The sequence below is a fragment of the Sinocyclocheilus grahami genome, unplaced genomic scaffold, assembly GCF_001515645.1.
Source record: "Sinocyclocheilus grahami isolate Dianchi unplaced genomic scaffold, SAMN03320097.WGS_v1.1 scaffold171.1, whole genome shotgun sequence".
NCBI lineage: Eukaryota > Metazoa > Chordata > Actinopteri > Cypriniformes > Cyprinidae > Sinocyclocheilus > Sinocyclocheilus grahami.
In genome coordinates, this window is record NW_015505350.1 from 265,693 (window position 1) to 281,691 (window position 15,999).

Sequence of the window (15,999 nt, forward strand, 5' to 3'; positions counted from 1 at the left end):
AATACATATTACTAATGAAAAATTAAGTTTTGATATATTTACGGTAGGACATTTACAAAATATCTTCATGGAACGTGATCTTTACTTAATGTCCTAATGATTTTTGGCATAAAAGAAAAATTTATAATTTTGACCCATACAATGTATTTTTGGCAATTGCTACAAATATACCCCAGCGACTTAAGACTGGTTTTGCGGTCCAGGGTCACATAATGTATGTATATAGAATTAATTATTAATTTAACCAACGTTTAGATCGTTACCAAAATGAATGCTGTTAACTAGTGTTAATTTCGTTAACGAAGACTATGACGAAAAATTTTCGTTGACGAGCCTTTTGCCCATGACTAAGATGAGATGAAGACGAAATGACAATAAGGTTATAATTGATGACAATAATATTTCAGCATGCAATTTCGTTGATGAAATAAGACGAGACTAAAATGTATTTTTATTTTTGTCAAAAAAAGGAGACAAAATGTTATTGCAGACTGCTCTACACGCCTCTACTACACGAGCTTTCATGAGTGCAGTTGCCAGATATCAAGAGTTCTAATCCCCGAATCAGAGCTTCGCTGTTAAATTCATACATTTTCTGCCCGGTGTGTTTTGCTTATTTTAAGCAATGTGGCAACCATGCGCACGTGCTTGTTCCTCATTGCGGAAGCGCCGCCGCAGATGATCTGAAAAACAAACAAGCTGGAGTTTAGCAATCTATATGAAAGTGTCATTCAACCGGTCAGTGTTCTGTCATGAGATCTCACTATATTGTTTGAGATTGTGAAAGCTGAATAAATGCACTTACTCAATCGATGTTGTTTTAATAGAGAAATAGATGATTGCAATTATGAAATTAGTGGAATTACTATAGTACATATAATAGGCTACTGTACATGCCATTGTTGAATAAAAAATTTTGTGAATTCTTAGGGTTTCGCTGACGTTTAATGTTAACTACCTTTTAATCAAAACATAAAACATTATTTACCCTGTTTGTATCTGTGAGGCGTCCGTTACACATTTCCCCTATGTGTTAAAGTAATTATGACTGTGGAATGTCTGACTTGACTCTTGGTAATGTATTTTGCCCCGCCCCCAAAACATATGATTCGACTATCAGTCGAATATCGGCAAGATTCAAAAATTCCGATTTGACTATGAAAATCCTTAGTCGGGGACACCCCTAGTCAATAGCCTATTGTAAATGCCCAATATGTCAGTAAAGTTTTGATTAGCCTAATCTCTATTTCTGGCACACTTACGTAAATTTTACTGGAAGTTCACTTTAAAGGTTGAATTTAACATATATTTCATTTTATTTCGGCTAGTTAATAGACGATATAATTATAAACACTATAGTATTTAGTTGAGGAATGAATCATTCGCATGAAAACATACTTGGCATAGATACAATCAGAAAGTCAAAACTTTATTGCCATAATTGTCTTTGCATAAAAGTATTTGCAAAATATATGGTAGCATATAATATACAGTATGTAATTATACAGAACGTTAATTAGGTAAAGAGATACACGAATAGATAGGGAAAATAAACATATACTGTAGCTATAACAATAAATATAAAAATGTCTTATATAATAATAAGAAGAAGAAGAAGAAAAAGAAGAAGAACAAATATTAAACAAAAAGACAAGTCTGTTATTTACAAGACTGTGGGATGGATAAAAAAATTTTCTTGTATGCCTATTTTATTTTACGATATTACATAGCCTATTCTTTTAACATTTATTTATAATAACAAACTAAATTCAAATACTGTCTAGACAACATCTCATACAATATAATAATAGTAGCCTATATAATATGTTAATCATTTCTTAATTCCACAGTTTTTGTCGTTCTTAATTCAAAATAAAATAATAATTTAATATCCATTTCTGGCCTGACTCTATTTCTGGAGCGTTTGGCTATAGGAATTTTACTGGAAATTCACTTTAAGGGGAATTTAACATAATATTTTATTCTATTTCGGCTAGTAATTAATAGGCCATAATTACAATAGCAGTGTTTCGTTTCATTCGCATAGTTTTCAAATGCGAATGAAACGAAACATTCAAAATAAAATATTAATTTATCCATTTCTGATAATCCCAGGTTGCTATGGTCACGTTTGTTTACGCATTAAACTCGTGGCCACGAGAAAAAATATGTCGTTCCCTCAACATAGCATCTTGAGGCCACAATTTCACATCTCGTGGCCACGAGAAAAGAATGTGGTTAGCTCGACAAAATGATCTTGTGACCACAACATTTTATCACGTTCCCATGAGTTAATATGACGTTCCCACAAATTAATATCTCGTTTAATATCTCGTTCCCACAAATTAATATCTCTATTTAAAATACTATTTTGCTACAACGCAATTTAAAATACCTCTAATTTTGTTTTCTTCCAGCTGCGTTCCATTTTTACCAGGCTACTCTTTTTAGGGCGCGAGTGTGCTCATTATACCACGGCATCTGACTGTTCTTTTTAATCTTCTTTAGGCACAAATGAGCAACCATGTCTAAAGTACTAGAAAAGAGAGTCCATACTTTGTAGCAACATCATGTTTTTCTGAGCTATCTGGTACACTGACGGTGAGTGTAGAATTTAGAACTCCAGTTGAGTTTAGGTTGTCTATTAATGCCAATCCCGATGCATGTTTTCTATCATCTACATAAGTATTAAAATAACTAACAATTACACCAAAACTTTATCTGCAGCCAGTACTAACTCAGAAAATCTGCAAATTCTTAAAGGGGTCATATGATTTCAAGTTTTCCTTTCTCTTTGGAGTGTTACAAGCTGTTTGTGAATAGATAAGATCCCTAAAGTTGCAAAGACTAAAGTCTCAAACCCAAAGAGATATTCTTTATAAAAGTTAAGACTCGTCCACGCCCTCCTAAAACGCCTCATTTAAACACGCCCCCACATGTCTATGTCACTGTGTGGGAAGATTTGCATAACACCGCCCAAATGTTCACGCAAAGAAAGAAGGCGTAACTTTGATTCTCGCTGTAGTATTGTTGCCGCCGCCGTCATGTCGTGGAGACACTGTGTGTTTCGTTGCGAAATCCAAACTGCTTTGTTTGGTCTTCCAAAAGAAGACACAACTAGACATTAGTGGTTAAGTTGTATTTACAACACTGTTCCAGAACAGTTCAAACCAAATATTCAGATGTGAGCAACGCATTTTAGGGAGGACGAGGACTTTTTCCTGGGAGAGTAGCCTACAATGCCGGGGTTCTGACAAATAATGCTGACTCACAGCCTGTAAGTACGTTTTCATATTTAAAGGATTTGCCACTCACGATTCAAATGCGAGTTTTGAGCAGACATGGTTTTATTTTTTATGCAACGCAACGCACAAAAATACAGTATAAGTCATTATAATCAGTAATTATCTCCCCACTAGATGCAACAAATGCCGTGTTTATGTAGCAAATTAGCTTAAAAGGGAAATGTACAGTATATAAATAATTACAATTATGATAAATTACAATTATTTATATCAGCTGCCAGTAGTAACTGTAGCAGAATTAAATTGCCCTCAACTAATCTGTTCATCCAGCGAACATTCAGTGTAAGTTCACATCAACTCTAGGAAAGGATATTTTTGTGGCCACAGAAAATACTTTCATACAGTATTAATGCATTAGAGCATGTAGCAAGGATCAAAATCGTAAAGGGACATTAATTTGCAAGGCAGAATCAGAAACTCATGTAATTTGTGCACAAGAGTTTTATTAACTAAACACTGACACAAACTAGTCTAACAAACAAACAATCACTCATACATGGGAAAGGGCAAATGAGACTTGATGGATGAAACCATCAGGAAAACCAGAGAATGAAGCTATGAAAAGAGTCAGTTAACCACCTGAGTAAAACCATCAGTGCCGTTTTAGAACAGGGTCTACAGCTTATACTAAACCGTTTCGTTAAATGTACGTTTCGTTTAGTTAAATGTACGATACTTGCATTGCCTTGGCCTGGAACGAGCGTCCGGATGCGGTCTTGGATTAAAGTCTTGATGGTTTGGAGGTTCGGTGGTGTAGGAGTCGCGAACACCTTCTTCCGGGTTTGAAGAGTGATGAACTCCAAAAAGATGTTATTCTGACTCTGTGGCGGTCGGGAGAGTTTTCTCCCAGATGAAGATGATGAAGAGCTAAGAGAGGCGTCAGCTGAGATCCAAGGATCATTGGTGAATGTAAAGACAAGGCCGAAGCCTGGTGCAGACTTAAGGGTTGCAGAAGCGTTCTAGCTCACATCCTCATCTTCTCAGAATCTAACAGAACGGCCAACTGAAATGCTATGTGTTGGAGCCCACCGGGCACGCCCACATCGGCTCAGGCTCTCCACACAGGCAGCAATCAGAAGATTTAGCAGAAGACCTGGGCAGAACTGTGTGTGAGCCCTTTAAGGTCTGAGAAGATTCACGCCTCTCAGGATGGGCTTATCAAATGAGAAAGGCTGAAACGAGTGGCATAAAACAGTATACAATACAAAAGGCAATATACAAGAACAGTAACAACATACAAAATGACATGGGGATATGCATGATAGGAAGGTCATAGAAAAATGTGTCTATGAATTAATGAACGAAGTCTTTTCCTATAGCAGTATGTGTCTGTTTTAGAGAGAATTGAGTAGGGGCGAAGATTCTCTCTACATACTTTTAGGTCGTAAAGTTTATCTGATCTGGCTGAATTGTCCTGGTTGCCATGGTATCCAGGGGTCTGGTGTCGTTCACAGACATCCTGGCACCCAGTATGTTTATTGGGTGAGGGGTCTGTGACTTTGTTAAACTAATGAATAATTGATTTGTTAAATCTAATGAAAAATGGTATGTCTGATTGGTCCAAATGCTAAATTTGTAATGGGTTTTATTGGTTTTGTCTCGTCGCGCCGGGACACGGCATCACAGTATGGTAAGGGCGTAACATTTCCGTCACACGCTTGAGGTATTTGGCCAATCACAACGCACTGGATAGCTGGCCAATCAGAGCACACCTCGCTTTTCAGAATGATGAGCTTTGTAAAAATCGATGTGTTTCAGAAAGGCGGGGCATAGAGGAGAAACAATAATGTACAGTATGTGGAAAATAATGTGTTTTTTTAACCTTAAACCACATAAACACATTTCATTACACCAAATACACAAAATAATGTTCTTTTTTGGCAACATCATATGACCCTTTAAAGTCTGTATGATGCTCTGGTGGCCTGTACACAGCACATACACGTGTCAAAAAAGATAAATCACTTACATTAGATAATGTTACATAAAGCACCATATCTTCAAAAGAATTATACATGAAATCAGACATCTGATTGTAGCAACATTTACCTTTTACCTTTTGGACACAGCTCATGTTTATAAGAGTATTCTTGGGGGTAGACTCATTTAAAGTAATGTAATCATCTGGCTTTATCCATATTTATTTAAAACAGAGCACATCTAGGTTATGATCTGTGATCATGTAATTTACAAAAAAAAAGAAAGGGATCTAGTATTCATCAAGCTTAGTTTTACCATTTGTTTATCTGTATGGAACAGCCAGTCTCTATAGTATGATATCTAAGTGAAAGAGTCTTTATGTGGTGAGATTTAACTGATCCAACAAGCAAACTAGGTGCCAGAGTATCTGAACTGCAACTAATCCTCAGGCAGAACCAGGCCTTTGGTTACCATTGCAGCAAAGACACCTCAGCAAGATAAGATTGCTGTATGACCTCATGGAATTTTATAGAGAGAGTTTTAACTCTCACTTCTTTCACTTTGTAACAGGCAAATAATCCCTTTCAACCCTCTGAGGATGTTTTGGGGCCTTGGAGAAGCTTTGGCATGGCATTTGGCATTGGCATTTGTGATTTTTTTCAGTTTCTTAAAAACATATTAATGGCTAAACTCTGATTACACTGCATTCAGTGCAAACTGGGCTGGTAATATGTAAGCAGCATGTTTGTATTTTTGGGAAAATAAAGTTTATGCATGGTTATTGAAAAAAGTATTAAAGTCTCTGAAATACGGCCTATACATTCTACATATAGCCACTTGAGAAATGTATAAACGTATCCAATATTCCCATCTTCATGATTTTCCCATCTTATGCTATAGTTAACCAAGATCGCATTTATAGCATATTTTGTGTCTATGAGCTGCAATTTTAATTTACCGAATGTTCATTTACATTACATTTTTTTACTAACTCTGTTACATTTTAGTTATAAGAATCTTAAAGGTTTTTCCTGTATCACCTTCTCAAAATTCATATGTAAATCACTTTGATAGAAGACAAAGGATTGTAAACTTTCCCTCCAAAAGTGCAATTCCTCATTTGCTCTCTCATCTCCTAAGGGTGTCATATCTTCATACTTGAAAAATCACTAAGAACACAGAGTAGATAGTTGTCAGAAAGATTTCTTAGAGATTTAGAGAGATTTCTTCTTGGAGAGATACTTTTTTAAAGAGAGATTGTTCTTGAAGAGATAAGTTAGTATTAAGTTACTGAAGGTGATGCTGAGTTAAAAGTCTTCAAAGGACCCCCAAGTTTGTGCCAGGCTGCATACAGCCTTATCTTTCCATTTATCAGTGACCTTCTTCACCAAGCCAGTTCTCTCTCATCAGCAAACATCAAATAAAGCCTCAAAGAATTGCATCAGGACTTGCTTTCAAACTTCAAATTGTTGTTAATGTAATTTAATGGAAAACTGTGAGTAGCATGGCAGGAATTTTGATTGCTGAGTGGTATGGCTGTGCGCATATAATGTGTTCAATATTTAAAGGTGTGGCACTTCTTATCTAGTGTTAATTTTGGAGTCTCCTAGTTAGAGGACATAATTTAGGAACCATAAACCCATGAAATGTTACCTGTCATGGTTTATTTTCACCCGCATTTGGCAAGTTGGTGGGTGTTAAGTTCAAATCCTGTCTGCATTGTGTATTTTAATGTTTCCAGGTGCTGCCTCAAAGTCAGGGCGGGGTGGACATGGACAAAAAGGATCTCTCTCAAGTGCGCTGACAAGCAAGTCAATAATGGATGGTGAGATATAATCACACCACACCACTGTGACATATTATGACCTAATCTTCTGTTGTGGTTCTCATAAATATGTTACTTTCTTGAATGAGAATGCCGATTTTACTTTTCTTCTGTTCATGCTCCTGATGGAAATGACGGAGGGCAATCACACCTTTCCATGGAGAGATTTGAATGGCTTTCATATGAACTCAAATAAGACTTACAATTATCTTTTCCATTCTTGTGTTAGCTTAGTTTTATGGTGTGAAAATTAATGTCTGTACTGTGTCCCAAATTAAACAGGTTTTTTTTTTTTTGGTGGACTATTGGTGTTGTGATTAATCAGTAGTCATCTTTCATAGTGAACATGTCAGTGATTAGCATTTTGAATAGAAAGAGAGTGAGTGGTGAGATTCTTTGTTTAGAATGTAATTTTTTCTTACAGAAGAATTCATTTTATTCACAGCATTCCAGGGTTCAACCCAGAGGACCTCTCGTGGAAACACACCAAAGACATATGCTGAAGAGGTACATGCACATACCCCTAAATATATCTTAGCATGTCTTAGGCCGGGCATACATAGTATGATTTTTGCTGTCATATGAGCTTGTACAGAATTTTTTTAGCATTTTTTTTTTCCGTTGGGAGAATGTGTCAATCGTTGATGATCGTATGGTCATGGCTGGCATTGTGTGAGAGGAATTATGATCTAAGCTGAGTACCTTATGAGCAGCTCTTGAGCTCCCAGTAATTTTTTTAACATGCTTAAAAAATTCAGGGAGTCGGCCCAAATTTCACCAGTGTTGAGGTTAAGTTGAAAACAAGGTTGACCTCATGAGCAAACAGCAAAACTGTTTTACTATCTATCTATCTATCTTTAGATAGTTTTTTTTTCTAACCTATGGTTCTGTAACCATAAAGGCTGCTGTGTAATTTGCCCCCTGACTAAGCATTTAAAGAATTTAGGGGAAGCATTTAAATAATCCTGTGAATGCAGAATCAAATCGTTAATCGAATCGAATCAAATTTAATTGTGAATCGAATCGAATTGATCGTTCTGAATTTGAATCGAATCGAAAACCTAATAATCGTGAATCGAATCGATTCGCTGTCTACCCAAAGATTCACAGCCCTAATATATATATATATATATATATATATAATATATATATATAATATATATATATATATATATATATTATATATATTATATATATTATAATATATATATTCAGGGCTCGACATTAACACTTATCCACTTAACACAAGGGTTTACACTTAACACGATTCTGATTTCATTACTTTCAGTGTAAACGGTGACTGATGACAGATAATGTATTGACAGTATCAAGGTTGTTGAGGCTCGTGCAGCCTGTCTGACTCGTGTAGAAATCAAAACTAATAGGCGCACCAGCACACACAAAGAAACAAACATACTGCAGTAGAAAAAATATATAAATATTCTATATAACATGATATAGGTAAGCAACATCACACGACCTAGCACGATTGTAAATGTGACATTGATTTTATACAACAATAGTTCAATAAACAAGTCGTTAATAATATTAACTGACTTAAATTTTAGACACATTATTAACCGTTTTTGCTAACGAAAATAGTTCTAAGCAAAGTCACAGCAGAATAGTTGCGCATCTCAGAGCAACACACAGTGGTGTTTCATTACTGAATGATTCAGCTTTTTAAACAAATCAGGTGAGTCAATGATTCAGTGAGCTGTTTATGAGAGTCACTTGCTTTATTAATTGAATGAATTAGCCGTTTGAACGAATTGGTTGAATGAATGACTCGCTCATTAAGACAGTGACTTGCTGCCACCAACTGGTGGTTTGGTTTCATATTTAAAAGTAGGCCTATCTTTGCATTTTTCTATTTCGTATTTATATGTTTAAAAAGTGAAACATTTATTCTTATAACATTATTTATGCATTTGCAATTTTACTGTGTGAATGCATTTATGGGAATCTCTTATCTTCATTAAACAGTCTGTGTAAATACATCTAAATGGGACTTTCAATGCAGCTTCAGTGTTTCCTCTGCAGTGGAAAGATGGAGATTGTTGATACTGGTTTCATTTTAATGGTAACAACCATACAGAATCGAATTATTCTAACTGAATGTATTGATCAAATTTAAGAATTTGACGTAAATGTTGACACGTACATTTACTAAGGTTAGGAAAATATTGCCCTTTATATAAAGTTAAAAAGTGTCCTAGAAATCAATTTAAGGCATATATCACATATGCTGATTAAAGTAAGACCTGATAGAGCACTGATGAGACTATTGTTTCAGAATGGATTACATTTACACAAAAAAAAAAAGACTGTTTATCCCCTCAGACGAGTTTTTTACTCGGTTGCACAATTGGTGGCTGACTAAATACTTTTTTTCCCCACTGTATATATTGTCACGGGAGGAGCAAACGACAGACACATTTTATTTACAGAAAATAAACATAGTGTCCAGAAAAGGGAATAAAGTGTCCAAAATAAACAGGGGATCTGGTTTCCTCATCGTGCTGCGGGGTTAGTGAAGGTGGGGTGAGCGGCTTCGTTCAGCAGCTTCATCCTTCTCTCTCGGCCCACGGCACTTGAAGGGACTGAACGGCCCGGCATCCTGGCCCGACGACCGTGTAACGCGTGCGGTTCTCGTCCGGACCGCGGGTCCGGTAGCGCACGACTCTGGCGGCACGGGAGTCCCTCTACGCACCCTTCCTGGACCCACGAGGACACCAGCGTGCATGCACGGGGAAGAGACCGGTCTCCTGAGGAGAGGTGCGCTCGGCATTTAAACAGCGGCGGTGATGAGGCCCCATTCGGTTCAGGTGTGCCCCATCACACGCCGCCAGCCCTGGCTATTTCAGCGCCCCTCCTCTCTCACGCACCCACTCCTGTCGGGAGCCTGGCGAAGGGCGGTGATTAAGGGACGGGGTGATGATGATAATTAGGGGGAGGCAGCCGACTCGTCACAATATATATATATATATATATACAGTATGTTGTTACAGCGGATGCATGTATGTTTAAAAGTAGCGGTGTCATCAGAGTCTTTGTTCTCTTGCCTTCCCTTTCCTCTGCTAAGGTCCGGATCTGTTCTTCCCCAAACCTAAGCTGAATATCTGAAGGACACTGCGCCAACTGTTGCTTTCAGCTGCAACGTCAACTCTGTATTGATGTTCAGAGCTTTTATATCACGCTTGCAGACATCTGTATAACGCAGCTGGGGACAGCCAACAGATCTCTTGCCAGAGGCTAATTCGCCATACAGGATGTCCTTTGGAATATGGCCATCTTTCATCCGGCGCACATGGCCGAGCCAGTGCATCCTGTGTTTGTCTGAGCATCTTGCTCATGGTGGGGAGACCAGCGCATACAAACACCCAGGTGTTGGGTACTTTGTCGCTCCACTTTATGTTAAGGATTCGGCGAAGGCAGCGCAAGTGAAAGCTGTTCAACCTTCGTTCTTGGTTGGTATATGTTGTCCATGTTTCACTGCCATAAAGTAGAGTGCTGACAATGCAGGCATTATACACTGTCATTTTGGTAGAGATTGACAAATTACTATTCCCCCAGACACAAGTGGTGAGTCGGCCTAGGATTGTTGCAGCCTTACCAATGCGCTTGTCGCTGATGGTGGACCCAAGATATGTAAACTTTGTGGACAACATCAAGTACGTGGTTGTCAATGGCAATGACAGGAGGAGTATTCACGTCTTGACTTAACACTTTTGTCTTTTGCAGGCTAATGGTCAGTTCAAAGTCAAAACATGCTTGGGAAAATCTGTCCATGAGGCACTGAAGCTGTTGTTCAGTGTGTTAGATGATGGCAGCATCATCAGCAAAGAGCAGATCTCTAATGATGTCTTTGCTTTCAGTCTTTTGAGGTTGAAAAGTTGCCCATCTGAAACAGGGTAGGAACAAGGACACAACCTTGCTTCACACCGCTTTTGATGTCGAAGAGTTTTGATATGCTGTCTTGATACTGGATGGATGCCTTCATGTCATCATGTAATGAACTGATCAGGCTGTGCAGCCAATTTTCAAAAGTATGTTAAACAGCCCATTCTAACTGACCAGGTCGAATGCCTTTGTGAGATCAATGAAGATGATGTAAAGGGGCTTTTGCTGTTCTCTGCATCTTTCCTGTAGTTGGCAGAAAGAGAAGATCATGTCTAAGGAGAGAGATGCCCCTGTAGTTGTTGCATTCACTTCTGTCACCCTTATTCTAATAGAGGGTGACAATCTTGGCATCTCTCATGTCTCGAGGTACTGCTCCTTCACTCCAATACTGGCAGAGAACATCATGGAGGGCTGCAGGAGTGAATTCTTGCAGATCTTGAGGAGGTCTGGAGGAAAGCCATCACTGCCAGGTGCTTTGCCACTGGCAAGGCAGTCAACTGTCTTTCGGAGTTCCTCTAAATGATGGTTCAGCACCTAGCTCCTCCATGATAGGCAAAGGTTCAATGACATTGACATCACTGACAATGACAGTGCTGAGGTGGTTACAACATTCTCCCCGGAGTAAAGCTCTGAATAGTATTGTACCCATCTCTCCATCTGTTTCCCTTTGTCTGCGATTAGATCCCCACTTGCAGATCTAAGGGGGATAGTATTGCTATGAGTTAGACCTAAAGCTCTTTTGATGCCCTCGTACATTCCTCTGATGTTGACTGTAGCTGCTGTGGTCTGGATGTCATCACTGAGCTGTTGCCAGTATTCATTGGCACACCTTCTTACTCTGGGGCGTCATGCACCTATTTTTTAAGGGGGCACAGTGTGCACAACAAACCGAAATGTGTTCACAAATACAGACATTGAAAGCAATATTCTATTTATTACATATTTATGCATCAAACAAATTGAAGCTCCTTTCCTTTCCTTTGATTAAATTGATAACTGTTTAGTTCTGTCTGAATGGGACCTCTCTTAATGTAATTCTCCCTGGCCCGACGATCTTTTGGGATAATGAAGTCTGAATCTTCTTCTAAAGAGGCAAAGCAAGTAATGCAACATGTATTAGTCTAATCAAACAACAATAAACTCCTCCCTTGTCTCTGAATAACCAAGCTAGCCTTTCCTACCTTGAACAGTGACATTCTTCCCTCATTAATTTGCAACCTCCTGCCCTCCTCCTATCTACCTGCTGCAATCTACAGTAATGTGGTAAGAAGATGAGAGCATTCTTAAAAAAAAAACACATCATGATGACACTTTACAAAATACTATTTGTTAATGAATAAATGTTTCAAAGATGCCATAGAATGCATTGATACAATATTTTAAAATGTTCTCTGATATCTACATAGAAGGTATGTGGTTTAGGTAAAAGCAAAAATTATCCAGAAATGGTTTTACATGTCCATTTACAACCTTAGGATTTGTCCCTAGAATGAAATGGTCTGTTATTACCTTATTTGGAAGGGTAATGAATAATAATTAAATAATGTTGAGCTCTGCTCTGATTGGCTGTTTCACATTGCGGCTCATTTCAGTAGCTCACACATCAAATAGATCTCTACTGTCCGGCGTGAGCAATGGAGAGATTAGGCATCCAAATTTATACAGTATGTTTGAGCCTGTATCAGATGAAGATAGACATTTTGAGAGATTTTGCATGAATGTTTAGCATCTGTGGTATGAACATGATCGCTGCGAGACGCTGGTGGAGTGAATGAGGCTTGAGAGAGAGTTGTGAGTGAGGGTGCGAACGCAGCCTCTGTGTTGCCAGATCCAGCTGTTATAAGCATTTTTGGACTTGTTTTTTCCCTTCTTTTTTTTTACACTTTAGAAAGTTAATAAAGTAGGATGTTGCAGTTTAGGGTCAGTAATAACTTTATCTTATCTTAATTGCAAAAGATTTGAAATAATTTTGGTTTATTTTTATTTATTTATCGGTTTTTGTTTGTTCTAATAGCAATATCTGGCAACACTGCATCAATGATTCGGCTGTGCAGGTCCAGCTGGCCTAGAACTTGGGCTGGTATACGTTATGCAAATGTTGGGGGCGTAAACATGAATGATCCCGACTGTAACGTCACAGTCGGTGTTATGTTGGAATTCGCCTCTTTTTCAGTGGTCTTTTGCACGCACAAGATTTACATAAGACAGAGGAAACAATGGTGTTTGAGGCTCACGGTATGTCATTTCCATGTACAGAACTCTTATTATTCAACTATGCCAAGGTAAATACAGTTTTCCATTCTATGGCACCTTTAAGAATTGTAAACAAATAATGACATTGTGACAAGTGGGGTGGGGCCGAGAGCCATGGGAGCGGAGTGAGGCCGGTGGAGTGAATGATAGTGAGGGACACCTGCGCCACACACTGGTCTCGAGTCCCATGGAGGAGCTCCGGAAGGATAAAAGGAGGAGTGACGACAGTGAAGGACGAGAGAGGACCAGGCCTGGACTTTATTTATGTTGTTTTGGTTCTGTTTGTGCGTGGCAGTCGTCCATGAAGGGCTGTTGTGCTATTTTCAGTTTTGTGTTTATTTTGTTATTAAATTATGTTTAAATGTTCGCCGGTTCTTGCCTCCTCCTTCCCGGATCTACGAACTTTGTTACAGACATATTTTAGTTGCAGCATTTACTACTCTTGCTTAATGTTTTTAATGTCTTAATGTCTTTCTCCAAGCCTCCAAAATGCATCTGTGCATCGATCTGCCTCAGCTGCAGTGACCATTAGATCAGACATCCGATCCTGTGACATTGTGGTTCTAAGTCTGTTTTTGATTAATTTTAGTGAAGAGAAGCACCTTTCATTACTGCAAGATGTCACGGGAAGTGTGATAAGTTGGCAAAGTTTACTGAGTTCAGGGTATGCCATTTGATATTTCCTCTCAACCATATAAATGAAAATGTCCATTAGACTGCTAGGACGTTGCTCTTCCCTTTGCAATCTGTGGATGAACATCCTGTACTCAACTTCAGCTGTTTCCATATTCACATCTCCAATGAAAAATTCACACAGAGATTTCAAGTGTGGAACATTTTCAGTTGAAGGCTTTGTGAAACAGATAGTGTGTTTGAGGAGAGGCAAGGTTTCACTGTTGAATCTGTCAGTGATACTTTGTATGGCGAGGTCCAGTGTTGCAAAATAATAACTGACTTTCATCTTATCCTTCTGGCTAAGCAGAGTTTGGCTAATGTTGTGTTAATTGTTGAGGCTAGTTTTACTGTTTCAGTCCACATCTCTTCAAAAACATAATCAGATCACATTGAAACTAGCTGTTCTCTACAGTATTCAACCAGCAGAGCAGCTGTACTTTATGTCCATGTCTTCTTTTTGGAAATATCTTGAGAGAACACCTGTTACTGACAGAATTTTACTTAGTGCCACCAGATGCAAGCAGAACTCAAAATCAATGGCTTTGGTCAGTGCCATTGCAGTACCTGATGATTCCTTGTCAAATCTATCACCTGTCTGAATTCGTTCAAGGGTCTCAATCACAGAGGGCAGGGTTTCCAGAAGAGCTCTGCAGTTGTCTGTTTTTGCTGACCATCTTTTGGTGCTTAATGATTTTAGTTTCTGGGGTTTACTGTGGTCTCTTTCACTTGCAAGCATCTGTTGAACATCAATGAAGAGGCTATGTCTTTTAGTTGATCAACTAACCCAAAAAATAAGACTGACATGACACCTTCATAATCATGACATGACACATGTCATGAATATGAAGGAGGTTTTATGCATGTTTATGACAACTGTCATTAAGTGTCATTCGCTCAGTTATGTCATTTTTAATGCAAATATGACATTATTTGACCTAACCCTACCCCTACCCTTACCCCTAACCATAGCCCATAACAAAGACATCTCAAACAATGTCAGCTTTGCACTAAAAATTACATAACTGAGCAAATGACACTTAATGACAGTTGTCATAAACATGCATAAAAAACCTTCATATTCATGATATGTGTCATGTCATAATTATGTAGGTGTCATGTCATGATTATGAAGGTGTCATGTCAGTCTTATGCACACCCCTTCAAGTAAAGTGTAACCAAAAAGTTACATGTGGCTGTGTTCTTGCGGCACATATCAATTACAACAAGATTTAGACGAGGAGCATAGCAATGTACAAAGTATGCTTTCTCACTCCTCTGTTTTATGATTGCCTGAACACCTTTATAGACACCTGACATGGCAGCACAGCTGTCATCGCCTTGTCCTCTTATGTTTTTCACATCAAGACCGAACTTCTCTAATGTGTTCAGCAGATAGCTGGCTAGGCCACTGCCAGATGTGTTTTTGCATGAATGACATCAATCAAGCACTCATGAATCTTGGTTTCCTTGTCAACAAACCGAAGAATGATTGACAGTTGGTCCTGTTTAGAGGAGTCAGGAGTAGTGTCAAGACAGACAGCATAGAATGTAGCTGCTTCACATCATCTATGATTTTACTCCTGACTTCATTTCCTAAGCAACTGATCATCTCATTTTGGCTTTTTAAGAATCAGAAGAGCTTTATTACCAAATATGTTTACACACACAAGGAATTTGACTTGACGACAGGAGCTTCCAGTGTAGGAGAAAGTACAAACATAGTGCAGACATACATGATAGTGTAGACATACATAGGAATAACACAGTAGGGATGTAATATAAAACTAATATAATAAAAAAAATAGAAAAATTGAATAATGTACTATATACAGAAATAGAAGTATAGGAAAAAATGTAATTGTTTAGGTAAATGTACAGATATGTTTATTAGTGTGCAGATAGATATGTTATTTACAAAGTGTGCAGTTTAATATAAATATACTATGTTAGTTGTGATGGACGATGTATAATTATGAAAGCTTAATTGTTAGACTGAGTATAGCCTGTGGGAAAAAACTGTTCTTGTGCCGGCTGTTCTGGTGGTCAGTGCTCTGTAGCGCCGACCAGAAGGGCAAAGTTCGAAGAGAGCAGTGGCCTGGGTGTGAGGGGTCCAAGGTG

At 38.3% G+C, this 15,999-nt stretch overlaps 1 protein-coding gene across 3 annotated transcripts in view; it reads left to right on the forward strand.

Moving 5' to 3' along the window:
- Window positions 1-15,999, forward strand: part of mre11a (MRE11 homolog A, double strand break repair nuclease) — a 134,596-nt gene that overhangs the window by 97,540 nt on the left and 21,057 nt on the right. For 2 of the 3 annotated variants that reach the window (XM_016283182.1, XM_016283184.1), the window contains 2 exons: window positions 6,965-7,050; window positions 7,496-7,557. In XM_016283182.1, coding sequence (XP_016138668.1) covers window positions 6,965-7,050; window positions 7,496-7,557 — 148 coding nt within the window. The remainder of the gene's footprint in view (window positions 1-6,964; window positions 7,051-7,495; window positions 7,558-15,999) is intronic. The other variant, XM_016283185.1, reaches the window with a different exon arrangement.